The 23,947-nt window shown below is 45.0% G+C and overlaps 1 protein-coding gene across 2 annotated transcripts in view; it reads right to left on the bottom strand.

Moving 5' to 3' along the window:
• Positions 1-16,151, bottom strand: part of LOC119379036 (G protein-coupled receptor kinase 2) — a 31,608-nt gene extending 15,457 nt beyond the window's left edge. Inside the window, exons 1-3 of one of the 2 annotated variants that reach the window (XM_037648175.2) lie at positions 15,750-16,151; positions 14,811-14,906; positions 2,226-2,338 (exon numbers count right to left, since the gene is read on the bottom strand). In XM_037648175.2, coding sequence (XP_037504103.1) covers positions 2,226-2,338; positions 14,811-14,906; positions 15,750-15,801 — 261 coding nt within the window. In that variant the 5' untranslated portion in view covers positions 15,802-16,151. The remainder of the gene's footprint in view (positions 1-2,225; positions 2,339-14,810; positions 14,907-15,749) is intronic. The other variant, XM_037648176.2, reaches the window with a different exon arrangement.
• Positions 16,152-23,947: the final 7,796 nt, after the last annotated feature.

Raw genomic sequence — 23,947 nt, 5'->3', positions numbered from 1 at the left:
ACTTTTGCCCTTTAAAGGGCAAAAGGTGACCTAACGAATTTTAGTTAGACATTGCAAGTTGTTGCGAGCCCAATTAAGAGCATTATGCCACAAGAATACTTCTAATCGGTCGGTTAGAAGCTGAGAAAAACAATAATTTGTAGCGGCGCGAAACCATGATGTGAGGAGGCGAGCTGCAAACCCTTGCCGCTCGCCCCGTGTAGCCTTCGCAAGCCAAATACCTTCCCTGCCCTCTTCGGCACACGAGCAGGAGGATCACATAACGCATACGCATGAACACGTCATGCGCACAAAATGTCACGAGCGCATGACGTGCCCAAACCAGCCCGAGCCCCCGAGACGCGAGCGGTGTTGTGGTGGCGTTCTTTGAGCTTCATCTCTGCAAGCTATGCCGAATGCACCCTCGCCGATCACTTGGCTTTTCAACCTATTACTGAGCACGAAAGCTGCAAAATTTTTACGGACGCGAGACTAGCGGTGTGCCGCATGAACATCTAGTTAGACGCGGGAGGATAAATGAGCCTAATGAGCGCTGGAACGCGGTAGAAAATTAGTTTCGTTGTAAAGGGTGGCGTCTGCACGATGCGCAAAGCGCTAGAACACGAACGCGTGCGAAACGGAGGTAGATTAGTCTCGAATCTCGCTGCGATTCGCAGTAAAAATTAAAACAGAAAACGCACACATTCCGTTTGTGTGTTTTATTATTGCTCTCAAGTTTTATTTATCCAATCAAGCAACAAATTACACCAACTACACGTCGTGTCAAATAATTATCGCAGTGTCACGTGCTAGTGTTAGCGACGTCAGAGCACAGTCGTCTACGTAGAGGAGCGACGTCACAGCACTACCATCTACATAGGGCCATTCTCTCATGTACGTCATCCCCTCATTCTCTGGGCGCGCGGCCGCGAGAAGAAGGGCAAGCGGCGTTCAGCTTGAAATTTCACCCATTTACGTGGCGCGTAGCGTTGCAAATTTTGGCAGACGTAATCGTGAACGCCCAGTGCATGCATTGCGCTCGTCAGCTCAAAATTGTCAAACCTGGTGAGGGGCCCTTTAATGAATAGGTCTTTATCTGATAATCATGAAACTGAATTGTAAATGTCTTAATCCAATGTATATTTAATGTTAACATAAATGATTATGCTCAATTTTGGGGTCACTTCAAAACGCCCACCCAAAAGTATAGTAAACTGGCACCCCACTGCGGTGGACTGCCATAAGATCATGTGCGCTCAAACTTCAGTGACGTTGAGAGCACGCTTTTTGAATTAGAGCCTCATGTATGGGAAGAAATGAAACAACATGGGTGCTGCGGTATCAGCCAGGGTGAGACACACTAGGCATATTCTCCTGCTGAAATTTTGGTCTACCATAGGAAACCTACCATAAGACAACACGTGACACACCCGCCTGCCCAGCCCCTCTTCACGTTCAAGAGTGTGCTGCATCTGAGAACAAAATTCTCCCTACAACACTTCAAACATGGCTGGCCTAAGCAGCCGGAACCACCTAGAGAGACACTCAACAAGAGAGCGAGGGAGGAAAGAGATGAAAGCCCCCCATAGAGCGCCAGTCTAGGTAGCGTTGCATGCGCCCCACAAACATGTCCATCTATGACATCGACAATGCGTGCGGAGAGGGCAAAATGCCACAGGGAGCCCGAGCACCCACCAAACATGTTGTGTTGATGATGTCACAAGGTGCTGTGAACTGAGATGAGCACTACTGCTTATAACCCATATTAAAATATGTTAAATGCTACGTTCATTGCTAGCCCTTGGACAGAGGTACCTACGTATGCAGGAGAATCAAACAACACAACGTACCAAATTTGAAATTTGGTGTTAGTGTTCCTTCAAGGACGATATTCACAACAAAGAGGCAAGAACTGACCTCAGTGAAACTTTTTGTACAAGGCCTACATTATGCACATAATGTAACTTAATGCAGCATCAAACAACGTACCAGCGAACTCCTAAATATCAAAAACAGCATGCTGGGTATGGTGTGCACATTAACCCACTCGTACTCTACTTGCTCTTAAGACAATAACAGCAACAGGTTTAATGTACTTACATGTAAATTTGTGTAGCTACAAAAAGAAGAAAACTGCTCAGACAGAACGGCTAAAAAAAGTAAGAAACATATTTTTATGCTACACCGTCATTAACACAAAACATGGACTTGTAATTCAGCACCTACGAACGTTGTTGACATCTTACCACTGCATCTAGGAAGCTGTTGCACTTGCAGTAATGGGGTTTTGTCTGGCAGTACTGCCGAAACAGGAGCCTGCCAATGGGCTGTTGCTCCACAATGTACCCGTAGGAGATGTCTGTAAGCAGAAAGCAGCGGAAACCACAACGGCATGTAGCTACATTTCAATCCTACAAAGAGCACCAGCAGGAAAGGGCAGCTCCTGTGAGAAGCTTGTGTACAAAAGGTCAACCTGTCTCAAGATAACGGATTGCAAGAGAAGTAAATGTGGAACAGATCTGCTCTACTATTGCTGTATGGTCTTTAGCAAATGTATAGAGTTCGCGGGAAGTGATGGCCAAGGTGTATGTTACTGCGCTCTTCCAACAGTTGCATGCATGCATTTGAGATATGCATACTGCATACATATGTACCTTTTTTTAACAGTCAACATGCTTGTCTGCATTGTTCAACTGCACACACAATGCACCAACAAAAAGAGCACAAGCGGCTGCTTTGGTTATCAATGTGCACAAGTTACTGGATGTTACCGAACCACGGAAAAGCCTCAAGCCTCCATTGTGGATTTTCTTTGGTTATTCTTTATGCCCATGCTTCCAAGAAGCCTCCTTTACCAGTGTCTGACGTGTGTTACTGAGCACATGATATTTAGAATGGCTGTTGAATACTACTAGATTTTTCATAAATACTACCCATAGTTGCATGCGCTATGCTGCACTGCTGACCAGACACATCCTATTCAGTCATCAATTATTTCAGTCGATTGAGAGTTTACTTTTGCCACATTTCTTGTATTTTTAAAATCATGAAAAGCGTAGTGCTGCAGGATGGATTAAGAAATTTGAATTCTTCAGAGTTTTGTCACACTTAAAGAACGAGGGCTCCACACAAAAACTCTGCAGAAATGTCAGATATGGAAATATTAACTAGTTCATGCCAGGCATAGTTGGAGAACACCTATCAAACAACTTGAATGTGGTGTAAACGCTACACTGTGAAAAACAATGGAATAAATGAAATTGCTCCTTGACATACTGACACTAATTATAGCAAACACATGGGTTTCTAGCTTCCAAAGTGCCTTGCAAACACACTTTCAACATATTATTCAAACTTGCGATACAGGTCAAGAAATACTGAGATATTTCAAATACCGTTATTTCTACCAGCAAATCTGCTTCTGGTGCACCCATGCACATTTGTGTGCAATGTGCCTGAAGAGAACATATCATTGAGATTATTTTGATATACAGTTCCAAGAAAAGTAAAGCTCTCACCTTCAGGTACTAAAATCAGAGAAGCTTGGGCCTTCCATCAAAATTTAAAGGAGTCTACCCCCCCCCCCCCTTTTGCCTGGCAATAAACGCACACATACATACAAGAAGCAGCCTATGTGAGCATGGGAGTCCTCTTTTGAGTAAAGGAAAACTTTAAGCAATGATTGTCTTGCAGGCTGGCAAGGGTAAATATCTGCATCCAACAATTGGTGCACTTCCTTTTCTTATCTTTTAGCACGACAAACTTTACCTAAGTTCCTACAAATGACAAAATTATTTTTTGGTCCTCATGCACTCCTGATGTAATGATTCTTCTGAACTATTTACCACCTAACAAGCAACTAAGTAACTTACAAGTACTGTCACACTCAGTATGAATTGTAACACAGGAGCCTCACGAGCTCAAAGATTGTGAATGGCTTCAACTTATCCTCATTTCCAGATCAAAATGACATTTTCTTATTTGGAATCATCCCAAAGTGAGACAAAAATATTTAGTTGAGGAAATAAGGGCTAGTGGAAGCCATGCACAATCTTTGAGCTTGTGAGGTCACATGCTCCCATGTTGGAAGTCATATAGAGAGCGACTGTACATAGTGTAAAATTTTGATCCCCCAGGGATCTTTAATGACCACCTAAATCTAAGAACATGAGTGTTCTTTTAATTTCACCACCATCAAAATGTGGCTGCCAAGGCTGGGATTGAACCTGACACCTGAGCAAAGCAGGGGTGGAAGCGGGCTTGAGTGTTTTGGAGCAGCTCAGGGAGCAGGAATAATGCTGTTTTGGAGCAGCTTTGGAGCACCAAAATGTGTGTTTTGGAGCAATGCAAGCTAGTTTTGGAGCAGAATTGTAAGGTAAAACATCATTGTTGTTTAGCAGAATTGTAAGGTAAAACATCATTGTTGTTTAATTCTTTTTATTTCTGGTAAACACAAGAAATTCTAACGATTTTAGAAAATATTCAATACTGATGCACCAACCACGCTTAAACAAATGATATATATACATACACACGCGTAAGTGTTATCATTAAAACATCACAGCTGTGATAGAGCAATGACTCAGGAAAACGAGATAAGCGATGTTTTCAATAGCTACACTTGACCAGACTGACAAATGAAAAACGTTCATGGTAATGAACGTTTTTTGGCAGCGGCGTTTCTGCGCCGCGTTTGTCGTGTTGCTACATTCTCGTCAAAAGCCTACGCCAGCTGCAAAAAGTTCCTTCGAAATGCGTGAAGGTCAGCGCCGTCTGGAGGCATTGGAAGAAACCAAACAAACACGCGTGTACACCTTAAACTCAGCTTGTCGGACGAGCGGGCGATGTGCCGCGTGAGGCGTTGTCTTTTCTACTTCAAGTAGGAAGACGCGGCGGCGCAATTTTGAGATAGCGTTCGTGAAAATGACGCGCGCGACCCTCCGACCATAGAGTTTCCTAAAATGACCTAGAAGGAACTCTGGCGCTGCGATCGTTCAGCCACCATGGGAATGATGGGTAGTACACGGATTTGCCTAGTCTTCGTGCTTCTGGGCTTCGAACGCACTTGTGGCTTTGTTTATTGCTATGTTTTGGCTTTCTTTCGGATAAAAGAATGGATCGTTGTGAACTTCGTGACCAGATTTGAATCGGTGAGCCTAAAGAAGTTAAAGTGGTGAAGTGAAATTGCTGACTTTTGCTCAACCTCGTTTTGCGACAAAGCGGATGCAGGCCACGCGGAGCCAAACGGAGCCGAAAGAACGAAGTTTAGACAAATCCGTGTACTACCCATGATTCCCATGCTGGCTGAAGCGCGATGCATTGCAGCTCCCATAGACACTAGCGCCAGAGTTCCCTCTAGTAAGTATTGTAGGAAACTCTATGCCTCCGACCACGCGTCAGTCGCGCATGAAATAGCGCCATTCGGGACGCAACAGCGCGATTTCGCGAAGGCGTTCGTCAAAAAACGCGCGTAAATCGCGCCAAAAATTGCGCCAAGCGCTTCCACCTTTTCGCTTCAAGTTCCCTTCCAAGATTTCCTAGATGTCGCAAGCGCACAATTTGTATCCCGTGGTTCTGTTTTCGTACTACCTCACATTCGTCTTTTCAGTAATAAACGTTCCAGGTGTCTATCTTGTTCTGTTTCGTATATTTCTTCACTCGCCACCTCATGTACCAAACCACACACAGCAACGGCGGTGAGCGGCGTGTCACGTGCTGCGGATGGTACTAGCTACAGCGTACTCGACCACGAGCCGAGCGCAGGTTCTGGCGAGCCAAAATCGAACAATGCAACTGATCGCACTAGCGAGACTAAGCTCGTCGCTGCACGAGCGCGTTTACATGCTGCATTTATAACGTCTAAGGGCTTGTGTGCAATGCAACAAATTCTGCACATGGAGAGGCACGCTCTCGCTAAAAAAAAAAAAAGTTTCGGAAATGGTCCAACCGACTTACATAAACCGAAGCCCTGTGAGTGATTTCGCAGTTGGTAGTGGCTTGTTTGACCGCAAACGGATAAAACAAATTTTTCGTTCTCATGCAGACTTATGACACAAAATTCATATCACACACTCAGCTATACAGCGGTTTCCTTAACGCAAAGTTTCTAAATAATGGTGACGCGTTTACGTCCGCGGCAGCTGCTCGCACTATCTTCATGGCTTCACATCAAATTAAACATTCGCAGTAAATAGAACCTTTTCGACATTATGAAGCGTCAATGCACTTAATTTTATTCATGTTCGCAATCCCAGGCCACGATGACAGCAACCGCCTCGTGCGCGCAGCGCGCCAGAAAACTCCGTTGCCGCCGGCGCCACAATAAAAATATGGCCGCACAACTCACTTTCTTGTGGCTCACTAGGTTCTTTGTGCCTTCGACAAGGTCACGAGAGCTCGCCAAGTGATGTGATGATGATATAAGCTCGCTTAGGCGCGCCATGACACGGATGACAGCGGCACATGAAGGCACCAAACGTAGCCTCGGTGATCGGTTCCGGCAGCTCACCGGAGCCCATCGCGGAGGCCGTAAACCAAAGACGGCTTGGGAGCAGTTTCGGCGCAATAATGCGTTTTGGAGCAGGATGGCACAGCAGAAGCGGATTGGCGCAACGTAGCACAAGTGGCGCAGCACTTCCACCCCTGCTTTTTACAATGCTTCTCCAACATTGAACCTTACATTCAAAACTATGCAGTACATAAGGCTTTTGCTTTGCCACATCCCTCCAACACAAACAAAGCTTATGGAAGAAAATGACTCCTTAGTTGAGGTTGCATGAAGACTAAAGATTGCCTAACCTTAATTCTGTAAGCCAATGGAGACCAATTGCGACAGATACGTGAAATCAAAACGAGCAAAACATTCAAACATATGTTTGCAAGGCACAAAATAGCCACAGTAAATGTTCAAGTGTTGCTCATTATGTAGCATCTTGCCATTAACTTACTTCACTAATTGACAATATGCAAAAATCTCACTGCGCAAGCATCAACAAGAACATCTATAAACAAATAACCTTGACCACAGATTAGAAGAACCAACTATCCACACTGAACACTTGAGCCTTCCTTCCTTTTGTTTCCTTTCTTTCTGCATACTACTGTCCTTATAGAATCAACAGGTTCATTGGTCCCCATGCAGTGGCGTGCCGGGGGGGGGGGGGGTGCACCGAGCCCGTGCCCCCCCCCCCCCCTGTAAATTTTTTTCCCTGTGGGGTACAGAGCACAAAATGATACTCGACCCAACTTAACCAACTCGACCCCCCCCCCCTCCGAAAAAAATTTCTGCCTAGGTCACTGTCACCATGTGTACGTTAAAGGGACACTAAAGAGCAAAACGATTTTTCTCGCATTAGTGAAGTAGTCTTCCACGATTCCAAAAACACCATGCTTTCTGCGCGAAGACGCTTAATAAGCAAGAAAGCGCGCAAAAAGAAAATACAGGTGGCGACGCCACCTTGGAATTCCCGCACCATTTACCGTGACATCACATATTTTTGACGGCGCCTGCTTGGGCCTACATAGTTCCTAATCGGTTAAATCAAAGTACATTGTCCTCTGAGGGGGCCAGAGACTTGACATAACGAGTTTGTGAAAATTTCGTCGAGCCAGTGGCGCCAAAATACTTAAATGCTCTTTGAAGTCTTTTACGTCACGAATTACAAAGTTCGGCACGAAATTTAAAAATGAAACTTTGAACTTGGTTTTCTTCTCTAATAATAAACCTATGGTGGTGAAATAAACTACACAAGAGTTCTCCGAGCACACTTTATCAATCTAAACCAATTCATTGTTTCTCTTTAGTGTCCCTTTAACTATGAGATATGACATTGCTGCAGTAATTTTTGAAAAGCCTTCGGTGTGCTCATGCACCTTCAGTAGAACATAAAGTGGGGCATACATTCGCAGCTAGAAAAGCAGTCCATGAATGAGCTTTTGTTGAGAAAAGCACCTTGCAGAAAAGCCTACTTACAGATTTTTGCAGATTGTCCATTATGTGAGAATGCGAAGTGTGTGATTAGCAATAAATAATAATAACAATTTTGGACAACATTTAATTTCATACGTCTCCCCCAAACAACACAATCGGGAAAGATCTGCACAATACGATGATCAGCATATTTGCGCATGCCATTTTTATTTCTTTTCACTTTATTCTGCACGAGTTGACAGAAAATTTCTAATTTTTGAGACGTCTTGAGTTTATTTTTGTGCACAAATGGGCAGAATTGACCAAATATCAGTAAATTACACTGCTGTTAACATATTTTAATTTGAGTTTAAAGCAGGTTTGGCCGACTTGGCCAGCTGCCCTCAAGCTGCAACGCAGCCTAACACAGACATAAGCACAACACACATTAAGATGCAAAATACAGCGTAACACAAGTGAGCTATGACGTTTGGCAAGGTCTGCTACCATCACAGTAAGTGTTCTGATATACTAAAGAGACATACAGCAGGCCCATTGCTGCAAGTTCATAGGGCAAGCCGAAGCAACTGAAGCAGATGCAAATATTGTAGAAGAACTTCTTGCTGGGCGAGTTGGTGCATGTTCGTGGTGGGAATCGTTGCGCATTCAATCGGACGAACACAGGGAGGAAGGACAGAGTAAACGGAAAGAGCGCAAACTCTCAACTGTTGACAGTTGATAGTTTGCGCTCTTTCCGTTTACTCTGTCCTTCCTTCCTGTGTTCGTCCGATTGAATGCGCAACGATTCCCACCACAGATGCAAATAACAGCCTAATACTGTAACTCCACCCAAATTAGCACTGAAATGCACAGCACCCATTGGTACGATGTCAACTGGAGCAATACACCAAGGTGCTCTGTTTGTGGATGTGGAAAGGCTTCTGTGATGTGTACGTTTAAATGGCTGATGAAACCATACGACCGTCAGGTTGGATCAATGTGATGCTACACAGGGCAACAGTGAAGCATGGTCACATCGAGAGTTGTTTTAAACTGACAACAGTAAACAGTAATTACTTGTTGCATGTTGCAGCTGATTACAGAGTTGAAAGGTGCCTATGCAATCAAAATGAGGAGGCAAAAAAAAAAAAAAAAAAATGTGTCATTGAACTTTTAGTGCGCATGATGGCCACGGAGTTGCACAGCTCACAGATGCTGCACTAATCTCTGCAATCTACCCTTAGAATATGCTCTCTGAAATGAAGGATTAAAATTCCTAATGCCAACTCATTTTTAATGAGGAAAAAAAAAAAACGACAGCAGGTTCAAACAACCTTATATGCCTTTTATACTGCCTCCTTCAAGCTGACCTAAAACAGAACACAACTCCGTGGTCGAATAAATGTCAGGAAAAAAAAACTGTTCTGTCACTCAAAAACAGTGAATAATGGCAAAGCCACAATAGAAATAAAAATTACCACGTATATAAAATGTCAGTCCCAAGAGTTGCAGATGAATCAGTGTACAAAAGAATGCCATGGGCCACACTTTTGGTCAGCCAACAAACATGAACAATGAAAATAACAGAATGGCGGGCTAGTTGGTTATGCACAAGTGGGCACAACAGAGGAGCGGTGTCTGTCTGCTATGCGGTCCTGCATGCTCGTTTGTGCTAATCCACAAGTTAAATGAAAGAAGATGCTGGCAAAAGCAAGTGTGGAAGTCTGGCATGCTCTTATGAATACCAGTAAACAGATAGTGTGAAATGCACTATAAGAAACTCAAAGAAGCCTGACAAGTATACTTATAACTGTCAGTCTTTGTGCAGCAGTAACAGTTTTGAAAATCATGTCCGCATAATTCATGTCTGGTAAAGCTGATAATTCTCATCGCTTTTCAGTGGCCCCACGAAAGCCTGCAGCTCATGAGCCGACGCGCCTACCAACCCTCTCTCTGCTCAATTAGTAGGCAAACCCCATCTTTTGTTAGATTTGACTGTTACCTCATAATGTGCATAGCATATTTTGCTAGATGACAAATGCATCCCAGAATTTTTTTTTTTCTGTACACCTCAATATTGTAAAACACTCTAATCTTGTGTGATTACACGAGTTGACTGAAGTTAATTGGTGTGAGTGATTCCCTATAACATATGTTTTATCTTTACCAGTACTCCATCTTCACTAGTGTTGCATGAACTATGTAATTCTTTTGCACCTCAGTTGTCATAACTGCATGATGTATGCTGCTGTTTTTTCATGTAGATCATGTATTCAGTGTATATTAGACTCACTTTATGCAATGCCCATGTAAAGTATTTATAAATAAACAAATAAATACTATGATGCTGCACTGCAGCACCACGTGACCTGGGTGGTGAAGAGGGCAGAATTTTTGCATGTGACCAAGCATTACTGGAAGGGAGCCCACTGGTGTTCTTCACCTTGATAAACTGAATTTCTTGACGGCTCTTTTCAATCTCACCATCAGTCTAAATTAATCTGGTAGCAAGATAGGTTGAAGCAAGCATTCATGATAGACACTCACAAGCCCGGCATGCAGCATCGGTAAAACTGAGGTTCACAACTGTTTTAATGGGTCAGAAAAACCAAAAGGAGTGGGTTAACATAAGGCAGAACAATATAATTCCTATTAGCCTTGGCTTTCGTTGATGATGATGATAGTGTTTATTGGCACAAGGGCCAAGTGTAGCCAAAGAGCGCCAGCGCTATGAATTTTCAGTAAGCGATGATGAATGGACTATGATGGATTATGTAAGAGGGCTGTAAAGTGGCCTAAAATCAATAACTTTATACAAGCTTAAAACATATATAGATTAAAAAAATTCGGCAGATCCCACGTATCAAGGGAGTCGATGTTATGCGAAGCATGTGGCAGGAAGGTGACTGTGGCGTAATTTTTTTTACTCAGCGAAATGTTACAAAATGACGCTAAAGATATGTATAAATTTTATACGCACACATATATGTTGAAGAGCCGCATATGTGCTATATAAGCAGTTGTTTACAGTTGGGTAATGCTGCCAACGGCAGCGTGGGTATTATCAACACCAGAAGCGGTAAGCTGATATTTAGTGCTTATACTTGTCCCTTATGATGGAGAACGCACGCACGTTTCACGAACCCGTGTGCATGTGTGGAAGAAGTTCTTGACAGTTCTTGAATAAGGTCATCATCACCGTGGTCAGTGAGCACCAGCAGCTGGTCATGACTTGTCGTTGGATTCAATCGTGATCGCGGTGACGAGGGGTCCATGTGTTGTGAAGTATGAGGTACAGTACAGCTGTTGGAAATCGTGGATGCCTCGGTCATTTCTTCGATAAATTGCTTGTCGATATAGCCGGCGACATGTCGGAACCTGAAGTCACAGTTCGCGTTCTTGAGGTATAGGGTGTCGAGGCTGGTAGGCCTGGATAGTGCTAGGTACACCAACATCAGTGGATGGCCCTTGTTGTATTCGTAGACTATCTGGGTGTATGTGGCCTACGTAGCCTAGTCTACAAAGCTGCTGTCAGTCAATCTGGCATCATCCTCACTCAGCATGAGGCCATCGCCCAGCCTCGTAAAAAAATGAAAATGACACTGTGTCATTCTGGCGGACTAAGGGCACTTTATGGTGCCATGATGTGAATATACGTAACTATCGTTGATGTATTCCTCCGGGGTCGAGCAATGCTTCAATATAGCTTGATGAATCATAGGAATACAAATGTAATGTTTATTAGACTGCTATAAAAGCGGAGCCAACACTGGAACCACAGACGTTAATCTGATATGATGCCTGTATCGTAGGAGTACACATCGTGGGAGTATCATGTATAGTGTTTTATTGCTTTCTTGCAAAATTGGATAGCCAGCACCACAACCACAATTGACTTTGCACCGACATTATGCCTACGGAGGCTGCTTTTTCCAAACCAGTTTATAGACTTGGCGTGGCTCTGTGGTAGAATACCCGATTGCCACGCAGAGTGCTTGGGTTCGATTCCTGCTGGGATCCTAATTTTTATTCTTTACATTCGTCGGGTCAACGCTGTCAATGTCAATTTTTCTTAACGCTCTTGCATTTAAGCTAAAGATGTCTGTTCTCGCCGTTCCTGGGTAGATATAAACTGTCAATCACCTGTGGCGCATACCCGTATACCGCGGCCCGTGGTAAACGGGTATGTGCCACACGTGTCTGGAGGAAAGGGTTTGACGACATACGCGACAGGATTTTCACGTTATTCATGTCATGACCCGACAGTCATATTCTTCAAATCCTCTTACCCTCCCATGCCACTTTTGGTCTAAACCAAATTAAGGAGGTGATCATGAGAGCACCCAGACGTAGGTGGCTAGACAGACAGACAGATAGATAGATAGATAGATAAATAGATAGATAGATAGACAGACAGATAGACAGACAGACAGACAGACAGACAGACAGACAGACAGACAGACAGACAGACAGACAGACAGACAGACAGATAGATAGATAGAAACGCTCAAAGTGCCAAAGGTTCACTAAGAAATGCTTCGCATTTAAAATATGACAATGGTGCACAGGATGGTCGATGATTATGGGCTGTATGGCAGGTGATCATAATGAGGTTCATGAAAGTATGCACATGGCACCGATACGTCACCTAGGTCCTTGCATGCAAGGGCTAGGAGAAAGGTGCTTCCCTTAAAACTGCCGCAGCAACAACCTCTCCCAGGAGGTCGCTCTAGGTCTCCTGGGTAAATGACCCGAAAAAATTTAAGTTCCTTGAGAAATGCTAAAACTGACTGTTTTGAAAAGCGGCTCAATGCCGATAAACATTACAGGATGTAATGGCACATACTCGCAAAACGGTAATAGAAAGTACTTTTTCCTGTACATCTCCAGCTCATTGCATTCCAGAAGCACAGTGAGAGACTTGCCGCATTTTCAAAAGTAGGTGGTTCAGTGTCGGTCAGCAGGTAGCTGTGTGTGCTATACGTGTGACCGATCCTTAGGTGGCAAAACATAACTTCTGTTCTCAGTGTTTTTGACATTGGTAGCCAGTTACCTACACATGCTTGTTAGCTTCCTTTAGGTGAATACAGCCTGACCGTAAGTATGAAAAAGACAAAATCACGATGCATGAGACTACTATATTTGCAGGTGCAGAAAATCCCTTTGGGAATTAATAATACATAGGCTTCAGTCCATGCTTCTAAGGTGCCATTGGGAAGACTTCTATCACATAAATTTTCGTGGTTGTTCATGTACATAGTTTTCACTGATGTCACTGTGGTCGATATCTTGGAGTACTAGCTGGTAGAGATGCTGTGTAAACTTTTGCTCGAACACGAGGAGCAAGAAACAGTGACTGCACGCCATCAGATTAGCGCTGGTGCCCCCAAGTATCTTACATACCAAAACCTTCGCATTCGCTCTTGGCGCAGCTTGCGAACAGAAGAAAGCGGGGGAAAGCAAAAAAGAATGCAGGGACCGAATGACTGCGTATCCACCCCTGCACTGACACTCTCTAATGAGATAAAGCGTGAGGGTGGCTGCCTTGTTAAGGTACAGCCGCCCAAATCTTTAACTATCGTGCGCGAGCACCGACTTTTTTGTGCGTCAGCACCGTACGACGGAGCCAAGTTGCAAACAAGGCGAGAGTAAGCGCGCCCCTCTTACAAGGAGGAAAAAAAGCATTTGCGTCAACACATAACAAATGAACGATCCACATTTGTCAGCTTATCTCGTGCGTGGGGGCGTGTGACATATCTGCGGATTTTACTTTCTCGGTTGCTTGCTGATCTTCGGAATATAAGATACGAGCAAGACGCACTGCCTGTTCGTCTGAAGTGAGTTAATGCAGGGTGACATTCTCACGAACGAACAGCCAAGCAGACGATGGGCCCAGCTGAGTGCGCTTCGTGGGCATGCGCTTACTCTTGCCCTGTTTGCAACTTGGCTCTGTCGTACGGCACTGACGCACAAAAAAGTCTGCGCTCGCACACTATAGGTAAAGATTTGGGCGGCTGTACAAGCGCATAGAACCCGTCTGTGCATCACGTGAAAACTATGTATAGCTAAGAAGTCTGTAACTGAAGCACCATCCAATCATGAACTGGATGAGAAGCTGTATTAATCAGGTTAAAAATCTGCTATGGAATTATGCTTCGGACCCAATACTAATTATGCACATAGGACGAGCACTACTGTACTCAACAAAACTGTCAATACATGCCGTATTCATCTTACACAGTCATGCAAATCGGATGATGTGAACTCTGTTACCACATTTTATCTCATTCAGATCACTCTTGCAGCCCACACAATAAAAAATATATATTTTTCCTTTCAACGTTTTTCGTGCATGTGCACGAAAACCACAATTCTTACACGCCTGATTATCTAGTTTGAGAATTTTGGTACTGACCCAGAAAATATATGCAAGAATAATATTGGGACGCATGCTAAATAATTTTTAGCATGACAGTAAAGTACATAACAAGGTGTTAAAAGGTGATGCAAGCTTTCAGTGTGAATGTGGACATGGCAATGAAAGGAATGGAAAAGCTAGTGACAGCCTGTTAGTACATTTGTTTATACATAAACAAAGCAGAGAAAAATCAAAGAATTATGTCATCACAAAGTTACAGCTGCAGTGTCAAAGCATTCATACAAAAAATACACAACTGCCACCACTAAACGTGGTGATAGTGAGAAAGCAGCCATACAAAACGAATCCAACAGATACTAACCTTAAATGTAGTACAGAGATGCTAAGACCGCTCAGAACATTTACGCAAAGTACTCAAGCAACAAGTCTGACCAACCAGTTATACAGATACACTCGCGACACACAAAGTACGAAGCCAAATAAAAACCCAGTAACACAAAACTACTTCAAGCTATAAAAATTATGCAGTCTAACAGTGCTTACCAACTTTGTCCCTGAGATATACACACTGCGAAATGTGTGGAAACTGCAGTATCTTCTTCCATTTTTTGCTCTTGCCTTTGTTTGAGTCTGCTCCACCTGTCGGGTTAGAACACGCATCAGTTCTTCACAAAACTTCACCATGCAAACCACAGGTATGCGTCAGCAAACACGGCGTCATGCTTTCCATATTACCGCTACACTCGTGCTTCTCAAAGTTAACGTAAGAGATGGGATGGCACCATGATTCTCGTTCGCGCTCGACTTTGGGCAAGTTTAACAGCAGCCACGTGCGCTTATTCCGCAGAAATTCGTTCCCGCATTTGTCCACATCGCGCAACAGGAAAAATGTCGCCCGTGGAGCCTCGAGATGCGCACAAATGTAGTCCAGGTAGCAGCATCGAATGAAAACCGAGTGGTACAATATTTGGTAACTTAACACTGCATCGTGGCTCTTCGAATGAAAAAGACCGCAACAGATGCGGAATATTCTCTGGGTCACTGAAATGGCCGGCCGTAGCCGAGCGGCGATTTTCTCTTGGCACCTTAGAATCGGGCCGCACAAAGCACAGGGCCAGAAAACGCAGGCGTTTCAGGCACTGGACTTTGTGGCCGACTCCTAGCGCATGCACAAACGTTTTCAACGTGCAATGCAGACCGGCAGTGGTTAAGGGCCACACCGAGCGCGGCGGAGCAGCGCGGCACTCGGATCAGCATTTTTTTTCTGACTGCGCGAAGCAGCCGTGCCACTATGAATGGCCAGGCTCCCGCACGATCGAGGCGCTTTTTGGTTCTGGTCGCTACGAGAGTCCGGACGGCAAAGTGGCCGATGTCGGCGCGAAAGGCCGCACGGAGCCGGCATTTCGCACACAGCCGCCGCCACCATCGCGAGCGAACGTGCACAGTGCATGCACCTGGCCTTACGGAGACGAAAACACCAACCTTCCCTGGCCTTGAGGTAAACCGTGTTGGCGACAATATTCTCCAGTTCCATCAGTTCCAGCTTGAACGCAGTTTGGTCCAACGGCGGGTTCTTTATGGAACCCACCCCGTTTTTGTTCAGCCCTTAGTCGATGAGATTTCTACGGACTCGTACAGTAAACACATGCCCAAAGTTTGTCAATTTCCGTTTCACCTCGCTAAAGACTGTCCCGGTGCTCTAACAGACTGCATTTCGGCTAGCTCTGCCTTTCCTCTCAGTAAACCATTCCAGATCAGCCTGAAATATAAATATCTATGAATAAATACTAGGTATAAATATAACAAGAAAACAACAGTCCTCCACGGAGCCTTGGGTGGGGTAAAATGGCGGTGAGCAGAGATGCGTCGGACAGCGAGGCTAGCCATTGGTCAGATTTTTGCACATTATTTATTGCTTTTGCAGAGCATCTTCGAGAAATAATAAGTAGTGTGTGATAAAATGTGACGTTTATTTTCCTGACTGCCTTCAACGTTACGCTCGCCGCTTTACCACGTTCATAGCAACGTCCTTTCAAATACAAGTTTACAATAAAAGGTTAGAGAGAGAGCGCACTACACAAGCGTATGGCAGCAGATAAAATAACATTTTGTTTCCCGGTGCTGGGTTTCCTTTGTGCGTGTCGCATACGTGACTACTGACGATAACCAGTTGGCTCCCTTTTTCCCCTTCGACCGCCGGCTCAATTGTTGGCCATATTTGCATCAGTGTTTGGCGCCTAAAATTCAAAGTGGTGTTTTTCTTTTTCTCCCTTCTTTTCATTTCTGAACATGCAGCCGGCTCCTCGCAATCCCGGTGACTTCTTTGAGTGCGCGCACATGTGCTGTTATTTTGTTTATGCGCTGTGACTCCTGTGAGGTTGAGTTTTTGCGACGTCGCGTCTCTTCAGCTACGTTGTGATGCATGATGCTGTTTACAGCGTCGCTCTCTCGGTCTGTCGCCGCTCTCTTGGCGCCAAAGCCGGCCTATCGTCAGCGGCGAGTTGTGACTGAATTCGCGGACACGCACGCGATTCAAAGGAGTGCCCTTATGTATTGTTTGGAGCAAGCTGAGAGCGTGTGTCGCTTGCAAGTGCGCCATGTGTGTTAATCTCGCGGGTTCGATTCCCGGCCACGGCGGCTACGTTTCGATGGGGGCGAAATGCAAGAACACCCGTGTGCTCAGATTTAGGTGAACGCTAGAGAACCGCGCGGGTGGTCTCAAAATTATTCCGCAGAGTCACCCACATAGACGGTGCCTCATAATTGTATTCGTGGTTCTGGTACCTGAGACATAAATTACTGTTTGTTCTTTCGTGGCGAATTCCTTCAGCTTTAGCCACGTACGCAGGCTTACGATCATGTACTACGGGTACTACGTCCTTGATCCTGATGGCGACCGAGGACCCCTGATGTTGCATCATAAGAACTGTTTACTTAATTCCCACCTTTACCGCCGGGGACTAAAGGCAGGCCGTTGTGAGAAGCACGTCATCGCTTCGTTTTCATGTTTGTATCCATTGAGAAGCTGCCTTTCGTTCGTACGCGGCCACATGGGTGGGGGGAGGGGCGCTGCCCTTCGGTCCGCTAACCTAGCAGCCCCAATTAGCGGCTGCATTTTGTTTTAACCTTACGTAGGACTTCGAAGTTTCATCACAATAATGACTGATTTATTTCATGTGTCTCTCAGTAGCAGTTACTTCGGCTTAGTGCAAGCCACGTGACCTCACAGGTTCTCTGCGCTTGTTTACAAACATGGCGGCCACCGTGACTTTATCTCATTAGAGTGTCATTTCAGCGGTGGACAACCAGCCCTTCCCTCCCCGCTTTCTTCTGTTCGCCAGCTGCGCCAAGGGGGAACACAAAGGATTGGAGGGGGCACCAGAACTAATCTGATGTCACCGTTTCTTGCTACGCGCGTTCGAGCAAGACTTCACCCTGCGTCTCAACCAGTTTGTGCACCAAGATGGCGGCCACGGTGACGTCAATGCAAGCCATGTATTTCGGCACATAGGGTTCGTCCTGTGAACAGCTTCCATGGTGGACTGCAAATATAGAAAAACAAACCAACAAAAAGCACCGACAGCAGCCTCTCTGTTTTTCGATCTCCAAGGTGGATAAATACACACAGCCTGATTACTTGCGCAGCTGTTATACATATATCACCAGCAAAGTAAATGGGATGTGATCCACTGCACAGAACAGCCAATTAGGTTATGTTCGGCAGTGCTCGGAAAAGCACACTATAATGAGAGTTTTCCACGGACGAAGAAGACGATATATATTCACAACACAAAAAATCAGCTGTTATGGGTACCAGGCCACTGCGGAATATATTTAAATGAGATGGCGGACACATTAGCCACAATATCTTTAAGGGGACCCATTACACCGATTATACCCGATATTGCGTACGCGACAGTAGTAAGATTTCGAAATGCGTGTCTGCTTAATGAAATAGGCAAATTTTCATGGGATCAATTCAGCGACTTCGCACATCTAAGATTTTGCTGGAATAAGGAGTGGTGTGTATCACGGCAAGTAGAAGTTACTTTCACCAGACTACGCTGCAGAATTCCGAAGTTGAATTATTACTTACACAAAGCTGGACTCGGCGCGTCTCCGTTATGTCAGTTTTGCGGTGAAATAGAGACAATAGAGCATTTCTTTTTATTCTATCACCGGTATTCTAATCAGAGAAAAAGATGTCTCGTCGCTCCCCTTTAAAAGTTAGGATTACAAATCAATGTTCCGCAAGTTTTATCATTTGGTGGCATTACATTAGGTTATAGCCACAGGGAGGTCCACTCTGCAGTGTTTAATTACATACAGGAAACAAGAATATTACCATGCTAGTTTATATCGGCTTATTTTCATTACTAATTCCAACCGTTGTTACATCCGTCAAACATCACACCTGATAGTCTGACTGTGCTCTGAAGAATTTTCAAGTATTACCTATGTTTTTTTTCTCTCTCTCTTTTAGTCTAAATTTACAACGTTTATCTTTAGCCTAATAAGTATTTACCTCAAAGATCCTGCCGCCCGGTTCTTGGCCCATCCCCCTTTGTGGGTAAGCGCCACTAGTAAGAGGTCATCATCATCATCATCGCAATATCCATTACAGCGCGGTTTACATTGTACCGTCGTGGTCGGTATATATGTGCTTCAATCTACAAGGCCTGTATTAGCTACTATAATCATTTATTCATGTTTCCGCGTGCATCGAGCAACCCGCGCAGCTGAAACATTTCCAAACAGCGGTAAATTTACCACGGAGCGGTAATACCGATTACCGTCACTGCTAATACACCGCACGCACCGAGAAACTCGCGCTGCTAAAACATCTTTGGTACGTGTTGCGCGGCGCACTTTTGATCGCGATCTTGATTAGCTTATTTGGACACACCCCTACATCGCTCACGGGGTGGAATGGCAAGGAAGAAGCGAAGCGCTGAGTGGAACAGTGGCACTGCATGTTCCGCTCAACACACAAAATGGCGGGACAACGGAAAAGAAGCTTACAGGACGGGCGCTCTTCCTTGGTCCCGTCCTTTCGTGCGCTGTTTTTATGAACCGTGAACGCGTACACCAACTAGCCCGTATCTCAAAGCTTCAACAAAAATCAGCGCAGCTTGAACTAAGTCGCGCAAGGCTGGCTCACAGTAGGTCACAGCAGAGCTGCTGGGCACCTAGCTGGTCCTGGATTGGCTAGGCTTTTACCCCCTCACCTCTCTCTTCCCACCCCTTGTGCATTGACGTCACCGTGGCCGCCATCTTCGGGTACCAGCTGGTTGAGACGCTGCATGAACTCTTACTCGAACGCGCGGAGCAAGAAACTGTGACATTAGATTAGTGCCGGTGACCCCTCGCATTCCTTTGTGTTCACCCTTGGCGCGGCTGGCGAACAGAAGAAAGCGGGGGGGAGAGCACAAAAGAACGCGGGGACGGAACGACTGTGTGTCCTCCCCTGCACTGACACTCTCTAATGAGATAAAATGTCACGGTGGCCGCCATGTTGAGGTAGCGCAGAGAACTTGTCTGTGACGTCACGTGAACACATACACGTCTATGCTTTGTTTTTTTCTATGTATACACACACACACACACACACACACACACACACACACACACACACACACACATATATATATATATATATATATATATATATATATAAACAATAAAGTGCTAACAAAGGACCCGGAAGTGAAAGTTAAAAAAAATCAAGCACGTAGGAAAAATTGTTCAGTAAAGGACTGACGTTTCGGCCGCGGGACCGGCCTATCCCGCGGCCGAAACGTCAGTCCTTTACTGAACAATGTTTCCTACGTGCTTGATTTTTTAACTATATATATATATATATATATATATATATATATATATATATATATATATATATATATATATATATATATATATATATATATATATATATATATATATATATATATATATATATTGGGGGGGGGGGTTAAGCGCTCGAATCGCTATTCGCTAACAGTTCAAAAGTAAACAAAAGCTGGCGTACGACGAGCCAAGGAGTCGGATGGGATATTTTTTGCAGAGTAGTTTTTGTCGGGAGTAAAGTCCCTAGATTTTTCCTTGGGAAAAATCTAGGGACTTTAGTCGGGAATATAGTTTAGCCACACATGCGGAGCGGAGACCGACAAGTGTCGCGTACCTCCTTGTAAATGTCCAGTAGGGGGCCGCGGCTGTTGTTGCAAGCCAATGGTTTAAGACGAATGAACCACGATTCCAGTAGTTTTCTTTTGCCACACTTTCGTTCACGAGCCAACATCGTCGCATCGTTTAAGTCGTAGCTATGTCCTCATGTGCAGGGGTGTGCATGGGTGCATATGTGGCGAAACGTCTATGCCATTTTGTTAATAACTGTTTTGTTAAATTGGAGTAAACCTTTTACAATCATGAATTCACCCGTCTTTTGGAAACATTTTTGCATCTAAAGGGATGTCGTGTACATCCTGCAGCTGCGATTTTCTCACGAAAACGGAGCCCTTTCTGCTTTCCCTGCCCGCGCGGCCCACGGTCATTTACACAAGTCCTTTACGTGAAGGGACATCTTCCGGAAAGGCTTTATTGTGCAGTGACACTGTTACAAGCTGCCACTCTAGCGTCGCCGGCGCGAAGTCGGCGACGGGAATGACAGCAGGTTAGGTCGTTCCGTACTCAAGCAGACACATTGGAGTAAACATTCCACAATCATGAATTCACCCGTATTTATCCGTATTTCAGAACATTTTTGCATCCAAAGACACGTGTACATCCTGCACCTGCGATTATATCATGGACACGGAACGCTTTTTTCGTTCCCAGCCAGCATGGCAACCAGTTGTCATGGGCGTAGCGAGGACAGCCAGCCCCAAATGAGCAATGTTCGCACCGAAGTGTCTTTTCGACTGTGGAAAGGAATTCTAGAAAAAATTCAGATAATTTCCGGCGCAGGTGCCTGTTTTGGTGGGTGGTACAGGAAAAAATTTCGAGGGGGAGGGGGTGGCTGTAGCCCGGTCAGCGCCCCCCCCCCCCTGGCTACGCTACTGGGGACAGGGCTTTTCGTGATTTCGTGCTCCGATTTCGTGCTCCGTGGTTTCGTCCGGCGTCCATTGGAATTTTCAGGCATACTCACCACTCGGGATAATCTGTGCCACGTAAAGGAGGAATGAATTCTGTCCAAGTACGCATGTAGTCGTGTCTCTTGTTAATTGGTTCTTCAACGTTGGTTCCACACCAAAATTGTCCATTAAGCTGAGTTGACGGTTAAAAACTAAAAAAAAAATATTGTGGGGAAAAAGCAACGCGGACACACTGTAAGGTCTGTTTTGGCGCGTTGCACTTCGTGCTAAAATCGAGATTTGAGAAAACTTTGCTCTTAATCCCCACTTTGTGCAAGGAAATTGCAGTGCAGTTTAAAGCTCCTGGCATATGAACTGTCTCGAGAGCTGTATAGCAGGCATCACATTGATGGAATCGCCAACGACGGAGATTTTACTCGAGAAATAGAGTCCAGCCATAGGTGTGCAGGGTTCCCCATCAGGGGTGGCAAAGTTCCATCTCAGCCCCCCCCCCCCCCTGGTTGGTCGAGTCCAAAAGACAACATGCTTAACAATGAATGAAAAAACGAAGTGATGACGTGCTTCTCACAATGGCCTGCCTTTGGTCCTTGGCTTTGCGGGAGTAAAGATGGGAAGTAAACAGATGTTCTTGAAATTCGGCAGGAGGGGCCTTCGGCCGCCATTATCGTCAAAAACCTGCGTGGCCATAACCCTGCATGCTCTTTAAACAATGACGGGAGAACTGAGTAAAAGTATGGGGCAGACTTTGCGCTCCCCCCCCCCCCCTGCCCCCTCGTGCGCACGCCTATGATTCCAGCAAAATGGGGTTTATTCGTTTTATTGCGTGTACTGTAAGCCCTATTTATATAGCAGGAGTGGGAACGTCATATGTATAATGCTAAGACAACAAACAAAAAAGTAAGAAAACGCTACTATAGTAGTGGCAAAAGAAATGCACATTAAATAACAATGGTAAAAAATTAGGTACAGTTTACATGTGTCAGTAATTGCAAGTTTTTTGAGTGACAAGGAGCGAGTGTTACCGGGTAGAGAATTCCAAAGCGCCATTGTACGCGGAAAAAGACCGGGATATATGAGCAGTATAAGGAGACCTGCAGTATATGTTAGATAATTGTTCGTGCTCTTATCCACAACCTTCGGTGTGCCGAATAAGCCGAAAGACGCCTCACTTAATTGTCGCCTCAGGTATGCCGTGGGTGTTTCGCCGCCTTCACTGTGTGAGGGGCCTTCGGCTACTTGGTGCATATATGCATGGGCTTCTATACGTGCTTAATTGTGCTATCCGAAATGTCCGTCGTTGGAAAAATTTGCTGTTTTTACTCAAGCATGTGCGCGCTGTCATGAGCTCGTAAATGTCAATCAATCATTCTGGCGCAGAAGTGAATTCGTGTCGCCGAAATTTGTGACGAGTGTGCCTGCATCGCTGTTTATACGCAACGTTTCTATAAGAACCAATTGTTGGTTTACACGAGCGTCGTCGTGGGTGGGGTTCGTGGGCTGCCCGCACCGGATGCCGCGCACCGACGCATTTGACGCCGTGTGGCGACACCTGAGACCATATATGGTTCAACGTTCGTTCGGCACGTCGAAGCAGAAGGTTGCAAAACGCGTAGGTGTACAGCACTGCGATTGAGTCGCACGTCTCTGGGCATGGGCCACGAACCGGATAGTTCAAAACACATTAAAAGAGACTTAAAGGGAGAGTTGAGGTTAGAATCAAAAAGAAAGAGATTGAAGACGCATTTATGAAAACTGAGAAATTAATGAAGAACAAGTAATTAAAACAAATCGACCGATTTGTGGTATAGAAGGAAAATGAAACGTGCAGCATTATTTTGCACACATGGAAATTCTGGATAGCAGCGCGAACGTGTCTGGCGCTGTTTCCAAATTCGAGGAAGCAATTGAGTAATAACGATATTTAACCCGAAAATAGAAAGCTGGGTTTCTAATGTTCTTTTTCGTTAGCTATTAAATCGCATCGACAATAAAAAAAAAAATGAGTTATAGGGTCTCACATTCTTCAAAAAAAAAAACAAAAAAAACATGGCTGATCCCTCTGTCATAGGAATCGGTATAACACGAAAGTGAAACGTGTCTTCACAGACGTAGTTGAGCGTTTTTTGTGCATTATTTCGCCCCAAGGGCGAAGGAATGAATGCTACAGCGTCAAATTGTAATGTTACGCGAAGAATGGCAAGCCGCTCGAAACTTGCACTGCGCTGCTCATGCAGAAAGGACACGCGGAACGAACATACACAGGGTTGTCACAGTTTTAACTTATTTCTGTGTGAGCAGCGCGCTCCTTTGGCAAAAGCGGCCGCTACAGTGAGCGAGGGGACCTTTGTGCTCTCAACGGAAACTTGCAGGCAGAGCGCAAGACGTACAAACCACCGAGATCACGAGATAAGCGTCCGCACGAGCGACCACTCCTTGTCGAGGCGCGCGCTAATCCGCGTGGGGGACGACTTTTAAAGCGCGCTCTTCTACGCTCTTCGAGCCCTTCGCGCCATCTCGCTAGTGATAACGAAAACACGCTGCACCGCCGATCCCTGAGTACCGCCACCGGCAAATGGTGTACATAAATAG

Source organism: Rhipicephalus sanguineus, chromosome 1, assembly GCF_013339695.2.
Source record: "Rhipicephalus sanguineus isolate Rsan-2018 chromosome 1, BIME_Rsan_1.4, whole genome shotgun sequence".
Lineage (NCBI taxonomy): Eukaryota > Metazoa > Arthropoda > Arachnida > Ixodida > Ixodidae > Rhipicephalus > Rhipicephalus sanguineus.
This window is presented reverse-complemented; position numbering and strand designations above follow the sequence as displayed.